Source organism: Alosa alosa, chromosome 2, assembly GCF_017589495.1.
Source record: "Alosa alosa isolate M-15738 ecotype Scorff River chromosome 2, AALO_Geno_1.1, whole genome shotgun sequence".
In the NCBI taxonomy this organism is placed as follows: domain Eukaryota; kingdom Metazoa; phylum Chordata; class Actinopteri; order Clupeiformes; family Clupeidae; genus Alosa; species Alosa alosa.
In genome coordinates, this window is record NC_063190.1 from 5,328,210 (window position 1) to 5,349,329 (window position 21,120).

General features: G+C 45.5%; 1 protein-coding gene across 2 annotated transcripts in view; it reads left to right on the forward strand.

The window, feature by feature from the left end:
• tiam1a (TIAM Rac1 associated GEF 1a) overlaps positions 1 to 21,120 on the forward strand; it is an 81,742-nt gene that overhangs the window by 51,952 nt on the left and 8,670 nt on the right. For both annotated transcript variants that reach the window (XM_048235153.1, XM_048235145.1), the window contains exons 11-19: positions 2,079 to 2,183; positions 3,218 to 3,299; positions 3,741 to 3,827; positions 7,562 to 7,774; positions 8,226 to 8,359; positions 18,273 to 18,485; positions 18,870 to 18,938; positions 19,652 to 19,777; positions 19,974 to 20,082. In XM_048235153.1, coding sequence (XP_048091110.1) covers positions 2,079 to 2,183; positions 3,218 to 3,299; positions 3,741 to 3,827; positions 7,562 to 7,774; positions 8,226 to 8,359; positions 18,273 to 18,485; positions 18,870 to 18,938; positions 19,652 to 19,777; positions 19,974 to 20,082 — 1,138 coding nt within the window. The remainder of the gene's footprint in view (positions 1 to 2,078; positions 2,184 to 3,217; positions 3,300 to 3,740; positions 3,828 to 7,561; positions 7,775 to 8,225; positions 8,360 to 18,272; positions 18,486 to 18,869; positions 18,939 to 19,651; positions 19,778 to 19,973; positions 20,083 to 21,120) is intronic.

Sequence of the window (21,120 nt, forward strand, 5' to 3'; positions counted from 1 at the left end):
ACTCACACACTCCAAGTGTGCGTCAATAGCCTGAGCTCTTCCTCACACCCTTTTGGGATGCAGGTGACAAACACAAGCACGCGTGTGCACACACACACAATCTCAACCACACACACACACACACACACACACACACACACACACACACACACACACACACACACACACACCCCCATGTGTGTAAAAAGCCTCATATGACATTACACACATGCCTCTGTTTGAGGTTCTGCATTCTAGTTGGTCTTGCATAACAATGCATACCACATTTGTGTGATCTGCATGTGGCAAGACACGAAGCTAAGACCATGATTACTCCCTACTTCTCTGGCGGTAAAATGCCTGATTTATATAATGAGGTAGAAATTGCATGGTTCTGCAGTGAAGAAACAGTAGGACTGAAGATGTGTCACTCATTCAAACCTGGTTTCTCACCCATCCACTAACCATGCATGCAGGCAGACACGCGCATACACACACACACACAGAGGTGCATTATTGCCCTGCAGCCTCAAGCCATCTCTTATCAATTTGTCAATCTGTGTGTGTGTGAGACACACTCTCTCCGTGTGTATCCTCCGTGTTGTCATTGCATGAATGAGCAACAACTAACTGTACAACACAGCCTCTACAAACTAACTGTAAATCACAGCCTCTGCGTTCACTGTGCCTGTCCCTGTCCTCCTCACTCATCACATGTATGGATCATGTCATACCGTCTTCTCACACCAGAGTTGTCTGTCATGATGAGAGAGGAAACAATGACACCAAAGTGGGGGTGTTTGTCATTCACATAAACCTGGTTACACACACACACACACACACACACACACACACAAACACTCAGAGGTGTGGCACTTCCCGGCAGCCTCAAGCCATCTCTTATCGCTTTCTGAATCTCTCTCTCCTCTCCCTTTCTCTCCCCTCTCTCTCTCTCTCTCTCTCTCTCTCTCTCTCTCTCTCTCCGTCTCCACCCTGTTGTCAGAATGAAACCTACACAAACCCTACTGGGGAAATGCACCAACAACAAAGTGCAAAGAGCAAACCTCAGATCATATCCCCTGTACCCACTGCAACAATCTGACTCCTGTTCAGCATATGGATGGATCACACCATGTTCTCAGACTATCAGAATTATGCAACATATGCTCTCTTTATCTTTTTATTCTCCACTTCTCTTCCTCTCTCGTCTTTTTCCTTTCATCCTTCCATCCTTCCGTCCTTTCATGTTGACCTAGGTTGTCATACTAGGGTGATCAGTGGTGTTCTGACTGCATGCACAGAATACATGTGATCATATCCTAAGGCGTGTACTCAAGAAAAAACCTCATACACTGACACTGGCTGTTCTTGTTTGCATTGCGAAGTGGCCAATTTATCCTCGCTTATCACATTTTCCCATCAGCACAGAGTGCAGCATTGTGTCCACTATATATCCTCCAACGTGTTTATGGAGTTGTACAGTTCACGCATTCCTTTTGTATGATACGATATGAATATGGAGTGATCATGCCCCCCTTTTGTGCTGCAAGGCTGTGGAGAAAACACATGCCTTCCACAGAGGAGTCGGAGGGCAGGACCTAAAAACACATTTGGGATGTCTTTGTTGAGGCGGCTTCCTTGAGCCTCTCTGTGCTCAATCATCATGACTAAATGAACCAGAGGTCGGACAGTCACCGATTTCTGGTAATGTCGTATAACAGGTGGCCAGATCTGGCCAGTGTCTGTCTTTGTCACGCTTATGGGGTTGACTCACACATTCGTGTGTGTGTGTGTGAGTGTGTGTGAGTGTGCGGGGCTATCAGCCTGTTAAAACAATTGTCTGTCTGTGTATGTGTGTGTTTGGGTGGTATCTCAGAAACCCCTTCAACTGCAGCCAAGGTTATTAATCTCTGATGTCAGTAAGCTTTATTGCATATGCTGAGGTATGTGGGGGTAATGTAATGTCTGACTCAAACATCACTTGGGACTGTTACGTTGTTGAACCCTGCTTTACTTTTGTCAGTTTTTATCAGCTCGGCTGCTTGTCTGCATTTAGTTACTTTTCTGAAAACTTTTTTTTTCTGTCAATGTCTCCTCAGACTCAGAAGTTGGACACCTCCATGCACTACATCCGGCTGAAGTTTCTGATCGACGGCCAAACGCAGTTTTACGTTCCCAAGCCTGAGGAGGATGTGTGTGAGCTGGTGAGTGAGTAAGGTTGGGGTTCTCTTTTGCCTCCTCCGTCAGCACAGCTGCGGTTGAAGTCAGGGAAAGAGGAGTGCTTGACAGGCTGCTCACTGTGGCAGTGTGGTGTCCTCAATGCAATAAGGCCATTTGAAGACCTTTATCAGAGCAGGTCAGCCTCCTGTGAAATAGTTGTACGAACAGCAGAAGACGGCATTAGAAACATTAGTTTGTTTGTCCAGTGGTGTGTGAGAGAGAGAGAGAGAGAGAGAGAGAGGATTTCTCTCTATATAACAGATTCAGAGAGAGAGAGAGGATTTCTCTCTATATAACAGATTCAGAGAGCTCAGCAGACCTCCAAGGCAGAGGGTTTTACCATTTCAATGGTCTTTTGACTGACCGGAGAGGCTGTCAGTGAGCTGCAGTGTGCAGCTGACGCACTGTGACTACTCTACTGTACTGTATCTGTATCTGTCAGAGGATGACTGGGCTACGGCTACAGTGTATACGGACTCCCCCTCTGATGCTGAGGCAGGGCTCCTGTGAACAGCATTAATAATGCATCCTGCAGATTCATGTACAGCAAGATCTATTTTAGAGCGCCGCCGCTGCTCCCCTTTTGTGCGCATGTGAAGTGAGTGAAGCTCCCAACTTTTGCAACCACAGAATCTAATTTATTTTGCTGTGTCCTCGCCTCCACAAAAAGCGGCTTTGTAGATGAATCGGTAGATTTTTTCTCAGTCTCTCTTCCCAAAAACATACTCTCTCTCTCTCTCTCTCTCTCTCTCTCTCTCTCTCTCTCCCTTTGGTGTTGTTTCCTTTAATGCCTGTTCAACAGTGTGAAAAGTTTCCTCTCCTTTGAACTCTTATCCATGTGTGTGTTTATATACTGCATATCTGCCTGTATGTTGTACACTTTTACTTTGCTAGTACTGAGTTAGAGTGACAGTGGTGTGTCATGATAGCTGTAGATGTCAATACAACAAATGGTTCAGTTGTGTGCTGCAAATGTCCTAATGATGGGGCTGATGGGAAAGTGTTCCTCTCCCTACAGTTCTTCAAAGAGATCGAAATTTGCCCCAAAGTGTCAAAGGTCATCCAGTTTGACCGGGCTGAGTCCTATGTCGTTGGATACGGTAAGTGGACCTCTTTATTCAGTCCACCAGGTCCAGTAGGACTAGTAGAGATCTGCCTTGTGGGTTTGGAGTCATATCAGTTTGTGTCATCTACTTCTGTGTGCTCTCTCTGCCACTCTCTCTCTCCCACTCTCTCTCTCCCACTCTCTCCCTCTCTCCCTCTCTCTCTCTCTCTCCCTCTCTCTCTCTTTCTCTCTCTCCCTCCCTCTCTCTTTCATTTGCGTCTCTTTTTCTTTTTTCTTCTCATCTCTTTCCCTTGTCTCTCTCTCTGTCTTTACATGTCTTACCTCCTGTCCTCCCTCCTTCTCTCTCCCTCCCTCTCTCCCCCCTCTCTCTCCCTCCCTCTCTATCTCTCTCCCCCCCATCTCTCTCTCTCTCTATCTCTCCCCCCCCCCTCCCTCTCTCTCTCTCTCCCCCCCATCTCTCTCTCTGCTGCTGTAGGGTTCTCGGTGGTTGTGGTGGATGAGGATGGCACTCAGCAGCTCCACGTGACAGATGTGAAAGTAGGAGGCCTGGCCGCCGCCAAAGGTGAGAGACCGTCGCTGTGTGTGTGTGTGTGTGTGTGTGTGTGTGTGTGTGTGGCATCATGGCAGTGGTCCTAGCAGATCCACTCAGTTCTACCTGCTGGCCTGTCCATTATGCTTCAACCTCTTTCACAGGAAGGAAGTCTAATAACACCAGGGTTGCTCCTCCATGAATGACTGCTATACTGTTGAGGCTGATATTCTTTTCAGTCACACATTTTAGACTCATAGCACCCAGACTATGAGACAGACATACCCACTGTCCAGAATCTACTTCCTATTGATTACATAGCCCGGAGTGCATGACACTCTTAGGCAATTTAAAAGCTAAGTGAATTGGCCTTCCAAATTGACAGAGATAGGGTTATGTGAAAAAATCCATTGGGCCATTGTGTTGGGAGCTACTTGCTTTTCAGGGCTAGGTATTCCTGTAGTTGGTTTTTGAAGTTTGACATTATTCTGGAGTGCTGTCTTTTTTTGTAACAAGATAATGGATCTGACTGTTGAAAATCACAAAATGACATTCTCCTCCCCCACTTCAGAATGCCTTCCCTCACCCATCTCTTCTCGTATCTCTGGGCAAAGATGCAGGGCTAGAAATGTCTCTCTGTGCAGCCGTCGGGCAGAGCTGCACACTTTCCCGTCCGGCACGGCATTTATGTTTTTGTGCTGGCCGCAGCATGGCCAGGAGAATAGAAAGTGCGACCAGCCACAGGGAAGAGTGAAACGGTCTGACCCAAATCTCCAGTCGACTGGAGGAAATTAATTTACGACGCACACGTCGGAACGCAATCATCCGAGCGGGACCGAATTAAAGGTGCAAGTTGGGGGTGCCAAACATGTAGCCATTAGGCTGGGCATTTTGCCTGCTCTCACACCAGGCGCACCCCTCCTCAGCCAACCTGTCCCAGGTACAGTGCCCACTCAGCCCCTCAGGGCCCACCTGATGCCCAGCGGGTGTCACAAATAAACACAATTAATCTGGAGACAAACACAAGTAATTAGGAGATTGCTTGGAAAGCTGGAGCACCAGAGGGACAGCTGAGCTTCACTGATGGCCCTTTTCGACTGACGGGGAACCAGTTCCGCTCCTGTTCCCGAACGACCATTTGAACCGTTCGGAGAACTTCCACCCAACAAAAAAACGGTTCAGAACATGGCACTTTGGTTTGGAGCTGGAACCAAAAACTAGTTGGTTTTTCATGCATACCGGAACAGGAGTGACATTATACCATTCAGAGAGAAGCAGGCCCTCGCCATGAGTGAACAAAACTAGTCAACTAGCATTTCACAGCTGGAATTATCTAGCATTACACAGCTAATAAAGTCTTGTTTCTGACGTATTTAGGGGACCACTGTCATATCATTGTCTCCTGTTTATGCATATCATTAACTCTTGTTTATGCATGGAACACCCTCTGTTGATGAAGGCAAGACAACTTTATATATACCGTAATCTGTATTAGCTGAGGTTTATACATTGATTTTGCAAAAGTTCTTAAGTTATGAGGTTAATACACGGGGGCAGTTAATATGGTAATATGGTATGATAATATGGTTTTGCATTTCTAACTGGTATAAAACACAATAAGTAAAAGACATAAAACACAGACCTCTGTCAACTGACCTCTGGTGAGACGTGGTCATCTGTGGCCATGAGTGGAGGAGAAAGAGAGGTCTATTCTGGGAAGAAGATCTATTGCATGGGCTATGTCAAAAGAGGAATCACAGCGCTACAAAATGAGTCCTGTAGGATGACAAGAGTTCTCGGAATCGCTGCCCTCCCTATTTGAGGCGATGAGTGAGGCTGCATTAATGAATCCTAAGGCTGTCTGTGACTGTGCCTGTGTGATGCTGACGTCTCAGATCTTTCAAAGGCAAGCAGGCAGCTGATGAGAGGTAGGAGTGGAGCTAAGGAGACTGCAGAACTGGCATTGACGCACAGTAAGCACAAACCAGGCCTGGATCAAAAAAAAAAAAAAAAAAACCCAGAACATGCCCTCACTGATGCAGGTCATACTTGAAAGCTTTCCGGGCTGTGTGTGTGTGTGTTTTTTTTTGGGTGTGTGCAATAAATAATTCTTTGCAAAAGTTGGCCCTTTTTTGAAGTGAAAAACAGGAATCAGCAATCATGGTGTAATTATGATGGCATTGGGCCACAGGCTTTCACTTACTCCTTCTTTTCACACGCTGTGCAGATCACTTTGAGGCACACCAGCGAGCAAGTCAGACGGCCCCGCTGGTTAACCCCACTGAAAACCTTCGCTTGAGTTCATTGTAACCCATGATGAGTTGGTCTATTTCACAGCGTCACCATCAGCCCTTAGGGGTCTTGGTATACCAGTGAAGAGGAATCTAAAATGGGCTCTAATCACATACGATTAAAAGAGCTGGAAGGAAAGCCACAAGCAGACAGGGTCTATTTGTGAGAGAAAAGTCTCCCCACTCACTCTCTCTCTCTCCCCACACTAACTGGTTACATGTCCCCTGAAAGTATTTAGTGAAAGTCCAGCTGCCTAGAATCTCATTAAAGCTCGTTGCTGTCGAAGATGAATGGGTAGAGGACTCCACATTTGCCATTTCTAGTGCACTCGCCGTGGGGCTTCTTTCCCAATCCAGGACAGTCATGGTGGGGAAAAAAAGTACCAGGGGCTCTCTCTCTCTCTCTCTCTCTCTCTCTCTCTCTCTCTCTCTCTCTCTCTCTCTCTCTCTCTTTCTCTCTCTTTTCTCTCTCTCTCTCTCTCTCTCTCTCTCTCTCTGATTTTCCCTGTTTCTCTCTCTTTTTCCCTCCATGACATCACTGTGCTCCTATTTATGCCGGTGTCATTGGGAGCCAGAAGGCTTGCAGGCCTCTGGCCAGTTGGAATCCTCCACCGTGGCTCACATCTCACATCAAACACACAACTAGGTCACACTCCAGGCTCTCTGGAGCTCTGTGTCTGTGTCTGTGTGTGAAAATAAATGTGTGTTGCTTTTTTAAAAGAACAGAAAAAAACTGCAGGTGTGTGTAAATGGGTGGAGTCCGAAGAGGAGTGCTTCACAAACAAAGCAGTCTTACTCCGACAAGCACATTCAAGTGTGCATGCAGGAATATACATCAAACACACACAGAGAGACATTAGGAATTAGCAGCATTATCTGTGCTGCAAAACAGGAGGGGTTTTCAGAGTGATTTCAAATAACACCAGTGCCACCAGTCCTCTGACACCAGCATAGGACCGAATTCCAAAGAATCTAGAACATTCCCCCACTCCCTCGCCAAATTGTCTTTGTTCCATGCCGTGCTGTGGGGATGGAAGGAACATCAATAATCGGTTGTGGCTTCCGTCCAGCTTAATGAGTGTTAATTGATATATTAGAAGTTAATTGACTGGCTGTCCGGGAGCTAATTGATCGTTAAGAGAGCTGGGATCAGGTGGCGCAGACAGATGGAGGGAGACCGAGCTAAATGCCGAGATGGTGTCTGAGGAGGAGGACTGTGTTTGTTTGGGTTCTTTGTTTTCTTTGTTCTTTCCAAGCCACAAGTGCAGTGTGATAAACAGAAAAAAATCTCCCTAAAAAGAAAATTCCAAATCCAAGACACTGGAATAGTACTAGAATGAGCTATTCCATCAATGCACTGAAATCTGTTCTTGCAATACATGGTTAGCACACTCTGCTAGATATTAGCATAATATACAGTGTGTGTATGTGTGCACACTAATCCGTGTGTGTGTGTGTGTGTGTTTTGTGCTGCAGGTCTGCGAGCAGGCGATGAGATCCTGCAACTGAACGGGAAGGCGGCATCGGCCCTGGAGCTGTCGGACATGCAGGCTGCGTTCGCTCTGCCCTCACTGGCCCTGAGTGTCAGCACGCTGCCCGCCGTCGAGCCGAGCCACCTGTGCCATCGCCCCCCCCGCCGCACCGAGCACGACGACACCCTCTGCACTGACATCTTCTCCCAGAATCAGGGTGAGCCGTCTACACACACACACACACACCAGACTCGCCATATTGTCGCCACACACACACTGACCCACATGCACAAATAAATTCACCCTCCCTAACCCAGACACACACACCCCACACTCGGCATATTCTGTGTGTGTGTGGTTAGGGAGGGTGCATTTATGTGTTATATTCTGTGTGTGTGTGTGTGTGTGCGTGTGTGTCCTTGGATTCTTTTGAAAGTCAATCAGAAACGTTGGTAGTACACTGTTTTGCTGTTTATTTTGGCTAATTAGACAAGGTTATCACACTGGCAGTTACCCCCCAACCCCACACCACCCACACCAACTGCAGCACACAAAGTATTTTTAGTGACTCTTTTCAGAGTAGTGTTTTTTGACTCCTAGTGATAAAGGTACAGATGAAGCTAATGTGTGTGTGTGTGTGTGTGTGTCCGTCCTTCCTTCCCCTGTAGAGGAGATCCTGGACGAGGGGGCTGGACTGGCCCCAGAGAGCCCGGATGACGGCCTGGGCGACGGATCCATCCTGACCAGCGACAGCCCAGGGGACAGTCTGGAGGATGAGCTGGATGCTGACACATCACCTAAGGTAAGGTCATGCACACACAGACACACACACACACACACACACACATATACCACAGTGTGTACACACACACACACACATACCACAGTGTGTACACACACACACACATACCACAGTGTGTACACACACACACACATACCACAGTGTGTAAACACACACACACACACACACACACATACCACAGTGTGTAAACACACACACACACACACACACACACACACACACACACACACACACACACACACAAACTGAACAAAAGAGGCTGTTTGTTCTATTGTTAAAAGTCACCTGATCCGTCATAGCTGTGGGTGTATTAGTGGTGTGGCTTGTTTAGATGAATGTGTTATTTTCCTTGAGTTTCATCGCTGGTCGCCCCTGTGGTAAATGAGCGGTCAGATTAGCTGCTAGGCATCACTGAACTGCTAGCCAGAGAGGATGAGGTTATTTTGAAAAGGCCGTCACACTCACATCAGTTACATTTAAGCAATTTGGAGGATGTCTCATCTTTACGGCCATTCACACCAAGAACAATAACTATAACAGTAAAAAAAATATATCGATCTAGCTAATATGTATGACAACGTCCGCACTATCTATAACAATAACGATATGAAGAACGATATTTTGGGGATCACTCGGACCGATTTTGAGAATGATAAAAAGCTGACCAATCAGAATCCATAAAATTATAGCCATCTCATTCAACACAAGGAGAGACTTTCCTTATCGTTGGTCAGTGTGGACACTTTTATCGTTACAGTTATAGTTATCTTTATAGTTATAATTTCTGGTGTGAACGGTCCTTTTCTAGATGGAGACTGACCCATTAACCCTTTGCAGGGGGCTACAGATTTAATGTTATGGATTGATTGTGTCTGCCTCTCTGTATTGGTTACTGTTTAAATGACCTTATTCAGGTCACTGGGTTTATTGCATCCCAAGTAGCCTGATCTGGAGAGATAATGGCCAGTAAATGGCTTGGCTTTTTACATGTGTGACAGCGAATGACCTCTGATTTAAGGTCATCTGATGGTCTGTTGCAGAGACTCTTGACAGATGGGAGGGCGATCTGGTTGTCTAACATGCATATCTCCACACACTCTCACTCAGTCTGGAGCACACACACACACACACGCACAAACAAACCAACCACACACACACACACACAGACACACTCACAGACAGATATCTTCTCACTCAATGTTTTTTGAGCATACAAGGAGAATGATTGACACTCGGTTGCAATGTGGCGACAATATCACATCCCAGAAGGGTGAGCAGGGGTCAGCCAGCAGGGTTTGACCAGTGGGACGGAGAGGGGAGAAGGAGGAGGGGGGCACCTCCCATGAGGATCGTCTGGACGTCTGCCCTAACCTACTTCATTACCACACAGATGAAAGAAGAGAGATCCTCATCATAAGTCAGGATTTGTGTGTGTGTGTGTGTGTGTGTGTGTGTGTGTGTGTGTGTGTGTGTGTGTGTGTGTGTGTGTGTGTTAGGGGGTTGCCAGGCTTTAGCCCACAGTACTGAGCTGAGCTGTGATTCAGCCAGCCAAAGCATTTTATCAGAGCGAATCTGCGGCAGTGCACTGATACAGAGTAAGCATACTCTACTGGATAAAGGATTTGGAAACATTTGCTTTATCACCATTATAGCACAAGTTGCAAAATGTCCCCTGTGCTTGTCTATGCTAATCCCAGTTCCCTACACAAGTCCGAAGAGGATCCATGATATGGATCACATGCAACACTGTCTTTACACAAGTGTCTGAGCAACAAGAGACCTACAGCATGAATCCTGGATGAGTGGTGGTGATTTTATCTTTTTTATACGCAAAGCTGGTTACGTACGTACGTGTGTGTGTGTGTGTGTGTGTGTGTAGCTGTGTCACCGTCCAATTTAGATTATGTCCCATTTCATCCCGCTGAGCGCTGCTGATTTGCCCAAATCGCTGTGCAGCTGCCAGACTACAGTGTCCACGCTTGTCAGTCCGATTAGCACCTTCTCCTGGTGACGACCACTAACTGGCGTAAAACAATTTTCCAAGAGCCCAATCAATAGCGCGCAAGGTAACATGTGTGACAGATTAGGCTTTGTTTGTTTATGTAGTTTTTTGTGAGTGCTTTCTTTGGTACTTTTTGGGTGCGTATTTTGTGGTTAAGTACATAAGTGGCTGGCTTGGTCATAGTCATGGTTTGGGAATTGTCCTCAGAAAATAGTCAAAGTCTGTATTCTGCTCGACTTGCTTGAAACAAAGCAATTGTGTTGCTGCCCCCCTCTCAGATTTCTTTGTCTTCTTGGCCCTCCTCCTTCTCACTCTCCCTCTCTCCTTCCCTTACTCTCACTCTCTCCTTCCCTTCCCCTTGCTCTCTCCTTCCCTTACTCTCACTCTCTCCTTCCCTTCCCCTTGCTCTCTCCTTCCCTTCCCCTCGCTCTTCTTCTCTCCATCCTTTCCTTTCTCTCCTCTTTCTTGCTCTCCCTCTCTCCTTCCCTCTTTCTCTCTCCCTCCTGTCCTTGTCTCTCACCCTCGCCCTGCCAACTTCCTGTTCTAAATAAAGAGAAGTGAATAATCAGGCTGTCTCTGTGCTCGCCGCTGCATCATGCCATCTGCTGTGGAGACACACATTTAGCCCCGGATAATTCACCCGCGCTCTGCCAGCCTCGCTGACTGGCACTCCCACCCTCTCTTTCGCACCCTCGCTGTCTCTATACTCTCTCTTTCTGTCTCTCTCATTCTCGTTGTACCAACTTGTCTCTTTCCAGCCGTATTGCTCTCTGTTCTTCTGTCCTCTTTTACCCCCTACAGGCTGCTGTTCTCAGCATGCCCACTGCCTTCTCTCTCTCTCTCTCTCTCTCTCTCTCTCTCTCTCTCTCTCTCTCTCTCTCTCTCTCTCCACACTCCCACATTTGGCACCCTCTCTCATGTGCCTCATCCCTGTGCTTCTGTGTGTTGTCCTCGTCTCAGTTCCACTGCTCTCACACACATTCGTCTCACATGGAATTCAGTTGAGTCATTTGGGCGTCAGGGTGTCCGCAACACATTGGCCTTTCTTCTCGTCTTACTCGCCTGACCATCTCGGTCTAGACACCCAAAGACGGCAGCTAGCTGAAAGTGAATTGCTTTTCAAATTCTTTTTATACTTTTTTTGAGCACACAACAGTGTGTGTGTAGGCCGTCTTAAGAGACTTAAGAGTCTGAACTTTGCTTTCTCCAGCAGCATCTATGTGTGTGATGTGCGTGCTCTCTCCATTCTTCTGACAATTGTCACACACACACACACACACACACACACACACACACACACACACGGCAGCCTTTTGATTGAGTGTATCGCAGCAGCTGCAGCAGAATGCACGTCGCTCATTTGCTCACCTTTGGCATATAGGGGGAACAGAGGGAGGTGAAGGGGATGAGAGTCTGTGTGAAACACATGTGTGGGGAAGGTTCTCTTTTTCTTGCTCTCAAAGACTAATCCAAGTGATTTCTTCCTCAATTGAAAAGCACAACCACTCCTGGTAGTTAATGGCTGTGATTGGGGCTTTGAATAGCCTCTCAAAGTAGTTTTGAGAAGCAGTCCTAAATGCTGTGCTGTATGGTCTCCTTTCTTTCTTTCTTTCTTTCTTTCTTTCTTTCTTTCTTTCTTTCTTTCTTTCTTTCTTTCTTTCTTTCTTTCTTTCTTTCTTTCTTTCTTTCTTTCTTTCTTTCTTTCTTTCTTTCTTTCTTTCTGTCTGTCTGTCTGTCTGTCTGTCTGTCTGTCTGTCTGTCTGTCTGTCTGTCTGTCTGTCTGTCTGTCTGTCTGTCTGTCTGTCTGTCTGTCTGTCTGTCTGTCTGTCTCTTTTTCTTTCCCTCCCTCCATCTCTCTCTTGCTCTCTCTCCCCATTTGTCTTGTTGACAGTATTCTGTCAGTTATTTTTCCTGCCTGTTTTCGGAGGGGATCACAAGAACAAGAGGTGGGTGCATCTCCTAATTATCCCTGCGTCCTAATCGCTCCATTATGTGTGTCGATGCAGATCGTTAAGCGCTGATAAATGACTGCCTGAAGTGGTGCAGGAGACAAGACAAGTGCAGAGACAAAGCACCGCAGGACTTCATTATTTTCACCGTTAATAACAACTCCTCTCCTCTCCTCCCTCCCTCATCCTCCACCTCCTCTCCCTCTCACACACACACACACACACACACACACACACACACACACACACACACAGAGACACAGCCCTCCAGCCCAAACACTGTCCTTGACTTGAACAAAGAGGATGTTAGGGTATATAGATTTGTAATAATAGCAACTCTGTTGAGTGTAGTTCTCTCCCAGTTGGATTAGGTGTGTGTGTGTGTGTGTGTGTGTGTGAAGGATGGAGATTCTAGGGGTTTCCCAATATGAACAGCGCTGCTTATTTGATAAGCATGGTTATGTGGCTCTTTTCACAGTCTGATGCCTTTCCCCAGCACACTCACCTTTCTCTTTATGTGGTTATGTGCATGTGTGTGTTCCCTCCGGTGCCATTTCATGACTCTGCCACTAGAGGGGGACCACTCGTAACTTTCTATGGATTAATGTGGGACGGCCACAGGATCTTTCAGTCATTTGAAGATGAGACTCAGATTTATGTGTTGTCTCCACGTTCACTAGTCAGCACAATTCACCCCCTTTTGCTCATGGAGCCTTTTAGTCTATAATGTTACAGAAACATACCTTAGGTGCAAATCCAGTCATGGTTATTCAGATATGAAAACAATGTGGCTAATTATTAATGGAATGCTGTACTAACACTTTGGCTCTGGCGTGCTGGAACATCCCTGTGATGCTGCGTGTGTGCTTTGGGGATTGTCATCACCGTGGGCTTTTCTTGGAGCAGAACTAGAGGAAGAACAAAGGAATCTCTGCACTGCATATTTAGAGACATGCTTCATCCTGTTCCTGTGTTAATGAAGCAGTTACATCAATGTTCATCCAGTGCAGGAAAAAACCCATACATACATACATACATACATACCATTCCACCAACATATGACCCCATAGGAGCCCAGGTGTCTCCATGGGCAGAGACGACTGATCTGGGATTGTCTGTGATCGTCGTGAGGCAGCTTTTCTGGCGCTGGCATCGCGGTTGCAAAACACTTTCACCTCCATTGGAATGGTGTGAATTGCACATCCACCTCAGTCAGAGAGCAGTGATGGCATTAGCTCTGTTCATCTGTTCAGTGTTATATGGGCTTGGCACAAACAAGTCCTGGGACCCCACTTCACCCTCTCTGATGGGTACTGCATTACAGTGTTTGACTTCTCTCCATCTAAAAGATACAGTTTGTAAGGATACAAGGATACAAGGAAGTTTATTGTCACATGCATATAGTTACTGGAAGTAAGAAATGAGGTGAAATTATGTCTGGTGTCAGCCTATTTGTGCATTTATGGGGGTAAAAAGTGCAGTAGAAGAGGGGTTTAGTATTAAGTGGCAAGGGCTGCATAAGAAAGGTGGGGGATGATTGTGATTGGGGGGGGGGGGCACCAACAAGGAGCACTCAAGAGCAACAGGGGCAAGGAAAAACTCCCTTACCAAGGAAGAAACCTTGGGCAGATCCACGGCTCAAGGGGCTAACCCAACTGCCAGGGGTCTTGGTGTGTGTGTTGGGGGGGATGACAGGGGAGATGGGATAGTGTGCTGTGTATGTGGGGAGAGGGCAGTGTGCAATATGTGTGTTGGAGAAGCTTCCTCATGAGACAATGTGCTGTGTATTTGGGGGCATACACTCTGTCTATGAGAATGTGTCTGCATGCTTCCAGCCAACAGGGAAGGTTTTTTAACGTCATGTAACATTCCTTAGACGTTCTCCCAGTGTTAGATGCAGATGTTTTTAACAGAAATGGGAGCACTGTCAGACGGTGTTTTGGATGTAGTGATGAACGTTCTCATAGCATAAAATCTAGAATCTAAAGGGAACAATTGAGACTAAATTTGATAGAACTGAATGGACATTTTACAAGGATATTTTTCTTACCTGGGTTGTTGTTGTTGTTGGTTAGAGCTATTATGTACCATGATTTAATAAAGAACCATACATTCTTTATCCTTCAGCATACACCCCTCATATGAACTGACCATCAGGCATAGCATGCAGTGCAGCCATCAGCCACAAAACTAACAGCAAAGAGATAACAGGAGAGGATTGTGATTGTTTTTTAGGTGGCCTGGCAGGTCTGAGATCAGTGTCTCCTGCCTTTAGGACAACATCACCTTTCCTGTCTCCTGCCGGCCTCTGCAATGATATGCCATGTGTGTGAAGATGCCCTTAACACAAACAGACCCAAGTCACCCCAGCAACTTTCCCAAATGGCTGTGCTTATAGGCAAATAGGAGCGGCATCAGCAGACTCTCTGATAAGAGAGGGACAATGGTGGTGATCTCAGCCCTAGTACCTCCAGAAATGTGAGCTCTCCAGCTCATTTGTGTGTGTGTGGCAGGGGAGGGGGTGTGTGTGTGTGTGGCAGGGAGGGGTGTGTGTGTGTGTGTGTGTGTGTGGCAGGGAGGGGTGGGTGTGTGTGTGTGTGTGTGTGTGTGTGTGTGTGTGTGTGTGTGTGTGTGAGAATAAAACATGCGTGTATGTCAGAATGTGAGATTCCAGTGGTGGTGCGGGTTGTCAGGAACAGGTTGTAACTCGCCTGCCCTTTCCGCCAAATCCCAAGCTCTGGCTGAAAGAGCTGCACACAGTGTTTTTGCTGTAGCCTATGCTGTGAGGATGGAGGTATGAGTGCTTTTTATGTGCTTTCTGTGGCCGTCGCTTGTCTTGTACTTGGTTCTGTACAGTGGTTATGTCAGTGCCTTTTGGCCTGGGTTTGGGAATATGCATTGCATAGCCTGTTCTGTTGTTGCTGTTATTATTGTTGTTGATGATGTTTCAATGCCAAAGAACAGCACTGTTGAATATTCCTGACTCCGTATGCTTTATTGTGTTGATTAATGACAAGCAGGCAAAATACTACAACCATAAAACAAATCTCAAGGTTTACGCACTCAGTGTAGTTTGGCTCTGATACAAAATGTTCCAATGCTGTGGCCATGTGCATATGCCACCTTCCCCTTTTCTGTTGACCTTTTCATTTTCATGTTGACTTAAAAACAGATGTGAAAGGTGTTGTTTTTGTATGTGCAAGTCATCATTGGCGGTTTAGATTTGACTTTTATTTCAGATCACATTAGTGGCTGTAACCGGTCCTTGTCTTGCCCAGATTCAGCCCTTATTTGGCACTTCGACTATACTTTCAGTGGTTTTTGCTCTTTGTGTCCAGCTTGGCTCACAACAAACTGATGTGTGAATGGAGGAGTGTGACTCCCTCTTTAGGCTACTGGATGCCTTTGTTGCAGTCTCTGGACATGACTGAATGGCTTTGCCTGTTCCACTTTAGTAATGCTTTTGAATGTCTCTCAGCAGCAGAGGTTCCTCAGTGCCTATGGTTCTGTCTACTGACTGACAGCTACCTGCACTGCATTACACTGCTCTTTGCCAGGCTGCATTAGCCTCAGCAGAAGGGGAGTGTGTGTGTGTGAGGGGAGTAGCAATATGCCACCGAGAGCTTTAGCTCTTCCAGCTCCGTCCCCTCCCACCCGGTCCTCCTCATTCCCGCTGCAGATGTGATTATTATTGTTATTATTCCCTGTGCACTGATCTGCCATCCAGCGCTGAAGCTCAAATCCATCCCCTCACAGCCTCTGAGGAGAGAGAGAGAGAGAGTTGGTGAGACTGGTGGAGAGAGAGAGGAAGAGGACGAGGAGGAGGGGGGAGTAGGAGAAAAGAGGGGAAGAGGGCAGAAGAGCAAACAGGATGGGAGTGGAAGCAGTCTTGACACCGAGGGCGTTGCTCAGCTGATAGCGCGGACTTCGACTGGAGTCGGGCGAGGAGAAGCGACCTCTCTCTGTTCCTGGGACTCGTTCCGTGCGCTACGACAAGACGCCCGTGAGATTTTTCTTCTCACGCCATCCGGCTTGACCCAGACGGTCTGATAGCGGGAGGAATCGCGTCGGGTTCCAGGGCGGCGCGAGACCCTGTGCGACCTGCTTGACCTTCTGCAAAGTTCCAGGCAGGCAGGCAGGCAGGCGCTGGCGCTCCAAGCAGAGTCATGTCTCTGCTCAGGAAGAACAGGAAGAGCAAACGCTCCTCTGAATCCATCTATGACATGCTGCAACTGGTGAGCGTACATCCCGCTGTGTGTGTGTGTGTTAGAGAATGACAGTTAGGGTGTGTACAATACATTTTTTTGTATTCTATTGCTGTCGCACCTAATATCTTAATATAAAACCCTTTGGAAAGAAATCTCAAGCTAAGCTGTTGTGAGTTGTATGGGGTTTTTTTTGGGTCTCCACCATACGCTTTGTGTTGAGGAGCTGAAACGGGCTGTGCACACCAAACGTGTCGTGCACACCAAAAGTGCCGCTGCTCTCTGCTGTCCTCAGCCTGTCAGGGCTCATCAAAGCCGGGGCTGCTCGACAGTGATTAGTTTCCCTGTCAGCGTGTCTCTTTGGCTTTGACGGAGGGGTCCACTGTGCGCCACTCCATCTGTTCCCTCCACACTGTCCTGTCCCTCTGCATCAGTTCCACCTCTGTGTGTTTAGTAATTAACCTTGTGAGTGTAACAGCTGTGTGTGTGTTTTGGAGGAGGAGAGCTGGGATTAGTTATATACATACACTTTTTTGTGCACTGTATTGCACTGCTGATTACCTTTGTAAGCTCTCTGTTTTACATTTTTGAGTGAGTATGAAACTGATGATCAATAATAATAATAATAATAATAATATGTTTATTTGTATAGCACCTTTCATACACAGAATGCAGCTCAAAGTGCTTTACATTTGGAGCGTGTAACACCAAGACATGTCTACAGAATGTGTGTGTTTGGCATTGAAACTGGTTATTTGACATTTGATTATGTAAGTGTGTGTGTGTGTGTTTGTGTGTGTGCGAACATGTGCATACTTGTCTTTGTGTGTGTATTGTGGCTTTGTTTACATTTGCCTGTGTGTGAGCACAGCAGACTTGTGAGGATCTTAGTGCTCAGCAGAAAAGGTTGAGTATTTGTTGTGGAAAATCTTGTTGATTCATAGACATTCAATTATGCATGTACAAAAATAAACATAAATATTTTCCCAAATATAGGTGAAAATCACATGTCTACTAAAAGAGGCTGTTCATTTTTTAGGAAAGGAAAGGTACAGGGTTAATCCATCTCCATAGAAATTGCCATCTATTCTCAAAGATGATTGCTTTATGTAAGTTATTTTAGCCTTTCAATTTCAGTTTGCCTAAGTGTAGACACACACACACACACACACACGTCATGAAAAAGGATGTTTCATGTAATCCATTTATGCCATTTTATTCCTAAAGAGAATGCACTTGAATGAATGTTCCCACTGTGTCCTTAAAAAGATTCATGTTCTCTTATTTTATTCACAACTATATTTCTTTTATGTTATTCTCCCTGACTTAATTGGCATTTGTGCTCAGTAATTACATGCTGGGAAATCATTTCTGTTCCCTGTAAGAGGAACTCCTCCATCCTAATGGGAATAGCTGGGTGACCTGCTCTTCTGCATTCCCTGTCTATCACTGGTGGGTCAGACAATCAGCTGTGGGCAATTCGGCTACAGGTGCGGAGATGGTCAACGAGTGAGCTCTGCATTGCTGGTTGTTTACCTACCCTCTCTAGGACATCAGAGCAGTACATTTCCAGTTGGGCTGCATCAATACCGTCTTTTGTTTTCGTGGTGTGGATGGTGTTGTAGGTCAGACACTCTTTCTGAATGTCTCTATTTGCGCTCACACGCCCAGTCTTAAGGGACAGGACTTGTCTTGTCTTGTCTTCTCAAGTGATGCTTTATCTCTCTTTTTATTTTATATGTGTTCTCTCCATCCAGAGCACGGAGCAGGTCGCCACTTTCTGCCGCAGCCTCCACGACATGAATCCTGCCGAACGTCCGGCCTCATCTTCGTCCTCCTCCTCCTCCTCGTGCACGCCGAGCCCCGTCTCGCCCATCCCCTCCCAGACCACCCTGCGCCAACTCTCGGACGCCGTCAAGCTCCGCCACGTCATCTGTGAGCTGGTGGAGACAGAGCGCACTTACGTCAAGGTGAGGATGGGCTTCTGTAGCCTAAAAGAGCACCCTAGCCATGTGTGTGAATATGGGTATGTTTGTGCATATGGGTGTGTAACGGTCGGTTGGTTTTTATAGTTATTGCTTATTGCTTGGTGTACTGTCTAATATCTTAAAATACATACTGTTTTTGCGTAAGCACAATTTTGTGATTATCAGAACTAGTGTAATTGAGGCAACTAAACAAAAAACAAACAGAACTTCAGATTGGACTTCTCCTCAGGTATATGATGTGAGCTCTAATGGCAACACACATTTTCATTTAACATGAGACTGGAAGGCTACATCAGACAGATACTTTTGAGACTGGGACAAACACACAGCAACACTAAAGTAAAAAGCACTGCTTTGTCTCCTCAGGATTTGAAGTGGCTGATTGAGAAATACCTGACACCTCTTCAGAAGGAGAGTTTCCTCACTCAAGATGAGGTACGCCACATTGTATCAACTTTTTGTTCAATATATTCAACCACAGACACTTTACCTCCCCTACTAAGATCCATAGCCTCCCACTCACTCTTTAAAAAACAGCTTAAAAAACACCTTCTTCTATCATGAATCATCTAGTCACTTCCTGCCCTCTCCATTTTGTTTCAGCACTATCTTATCTATCACATCCATCTATCCAATCTATCTATCTCATGCTTTCTCCATCCATATTTGACTACTTTTGTATTTTGTCTCCTGATTTTTCAGTTTTCAATTAATATTGAGTGTATCTGTACTTTATCTCTTTTGTTTGGAAAAATGTATTTGTTAGCCTTTTACAGTTGAGTAATTATTGAAAGGGGTGGAACTCTTGTACAAGCCCTTTGGGCTTCGTTCCCTCCTTGCACCATTGATGTAAATGTGTGCTAAATAAATCAACTAAACTAAACACTGTAGGGGTCAGGATTTGGCCATGAAAAGAATATATTTCTGAATGAGCGTGGTGGACATATTGTGTAAGAAACCTTTAAATGGGTTCAGGTTTAGTTGAATGTGGTGTATGCCCAAAATATAAGCATTAGATATTGTTTCTTCAGGCATGTTTTCTGGTTGATGAAATTAGATGAATGTGGTTATAATGACCTGACGATGGAGACGGCATTATAAAAGCATACCCGCATGACTTTCCTTGACATTTTCTCCATCGTTTCCAGTTGGATGTCCTCTTTGGAAATGTGGTGGAAATGTTGGAGTTCCAAGTGGAATTTCTCAAGACGCTGGAGGATGGGACCAGACTTGTGCCAGATTTAGAGAAGCTTGAGCAAGTCGATCAGTTCAAGGTAGACACAGCACATCTTTTTTGAAAAAGCTTCAACTGATTTTTCTTGCTGTTAAATTCCATAACAATATTGAAATTCTAATGTTATTTCAGTAATAATACTTCAGTTTAACATTTGCTTTACTATTTTCATGTAGGTTGTTTGATGTAAAGTATATTAATTTATCTTTAACCACTCCTGTTGTTTTCATCCACAGAAAGTCCTTTTTTCCTTGGGTGGCTCTTTTCTCTATTACGCAGACCGGTTTAAGATCTACAGCGCTTTCTGTGCCAGCCACACTAAAGTCCCCAAGGTCATCGCCAGAGGTAATCCCAGTGGCCCCTGTACTCTTTTGATTGCTAATCAAACAGCTGAATATAATATTGAGGGCATCGCCAGCCATCTAAAATGGCTTTGCTCAGGGAAAGATCATCTCCTTCCTGTGAAGTTAACTCCTTGGAGAGCCTCTCTGTCTCCATAGGTTATCAATTATATGAATATTTTTCACATACGTTAGTAGTTGTCCCCCAGGCCTCAAGTTTGTCATGTATATAGGTGAAATGGTTTAACTGTAGAGTTGAGAGCTGTATGATTAGACGAGAGAGGTTTGTAAGTGATTGAGAAAGTGTGAAGAGGAGAGGAGAGTGATAGAGAGATTGAACTATCTTTCTCCCAGAGGGACTGAGAGATGAAGAGAATAAAGTTGATATCCTGACTCTGAATGCCACATTGGCATTCATCCATGTAGCATTCTCTCTCTGAAGTCACGTAGGTCATAACCACTTCCACTGTTCCATACAACACTTAATCAACGGCTGACGTTTCAGATCCCTTAATGTTCAGCTACAGTGTCCTCCGTAATGGTCAGGAGTTAGTCCACACTTCTCTTTAGTGACGTGCTGTCATGATGGTGGACTATTGAGCTGTGCATCTGTGTAAATAAAACCAGAAGGATTATCATGTTTGCAACAGGGCTTTGAACCGATTTTTTTTTTCGTTCCGAACAGAAACGGAATTATAACGTTTCCGGTTATGAGTTCCACCAATAAATTGACGTTCCCGAACCGGTTAGAACAAAAAATACTGTTCCCGGAACGGTTAATTTCGTTCCTGTCAGCTGTTTAATGCTATAGAATTATGTCACATTTTTCTCATCCAGCTTAAACCAAATGTAATAATATTACAACCATTATTAAATAATAATAATTATAGTATTAATAATAATAATAATTAAATAGGAATACAATTATTTCAAATGTGTAGTTTATTGTTAAAAGAGAAAATGTCCACACAAACGTAACAACATGATTAAGACACGTGGTTATGCCACTCAGGCAACAACAAATTCCAACCAAAGATTCTAT